We start from the raw sequence: 390 nt of genomic DNA, 5'->3' as shown, positions 1-390 counted from the left end.
AACCTGTGCCACCCCCTGGTGCTTCTCCCACCCCTGGCAGGGTTGGGACCTTGGCTGGGCCCTCTGGCCCCAGCTGAAACCCCTGCCAAGGTCAAGTTTGCAACCCTATTGTTATTTTTTCCCCCCATCTCCCTTCTCTTTTGGAACCCCCTGGGGCAGAGTCAGGCTGGGGGTGCTGAGCTGCTTCTCCCCCTCCCCCCAAAAATCCATCCCTGCAGGGGGTGGGGACATGGGGACCCGAGCAGGGACGTGCTGGCAGTTCAGGGGTTTTCCCTACCTCCCGGAGCTCCTTGGCCACCTCCTTGAGCTCCTGCAAGATGCCTTCCAGTTGGCCTATCACCATTTTCATCCTGCTCCGGATCCTTTCCCTTTCACAACGGCTTTCGCTGC

General features: G+C 60.3%; 1 protein-coding gene across 1 annotated transcript in view; it reads right to left on the bottom strand.

The window, feature by feature from the left end:
• The window catches only part of LOC104396122 (chromosome unknown open reading frame, human C15orf59), a gene marked incomplete at both ends in the record, with an annotated part of 9,528 nt that extends 9,142 nt beyond the window's left edge, over positions 1-386 (bottom strand). The window contains one exon of the mRNA XM_010005927.1: positions 278-386. Within this exon, the coding sequence (XP_010004229.1) occupies positions 278-386 (109 nt within the window). The remainder of the gene's footprint in view (positions 1-277) is intronic.
• Between the last annotated feature and the right edge of the window lie 4 nt (positions 387-390).

The sequence above is a fragment of the Chaetura pelagica genome, unplaced genomic scaffold, assembly GCF_000747805.2.
Source record: "Chaetura pelagica isolate M959 unplaced genomic scaffold, ChaPel_1.0 scaffold369, whole genome shotgun sequence".
Taxonomy (NCBI): domain Eukaryota; kingdom Metazoa; phylum Chordata; class Aves; order Apodiformes; family Apodidae; genus Chaetura; species Chaetura pelagica.
This window is presented reverse-complemented; position numbering and strand designations above follow the sequence as displayed.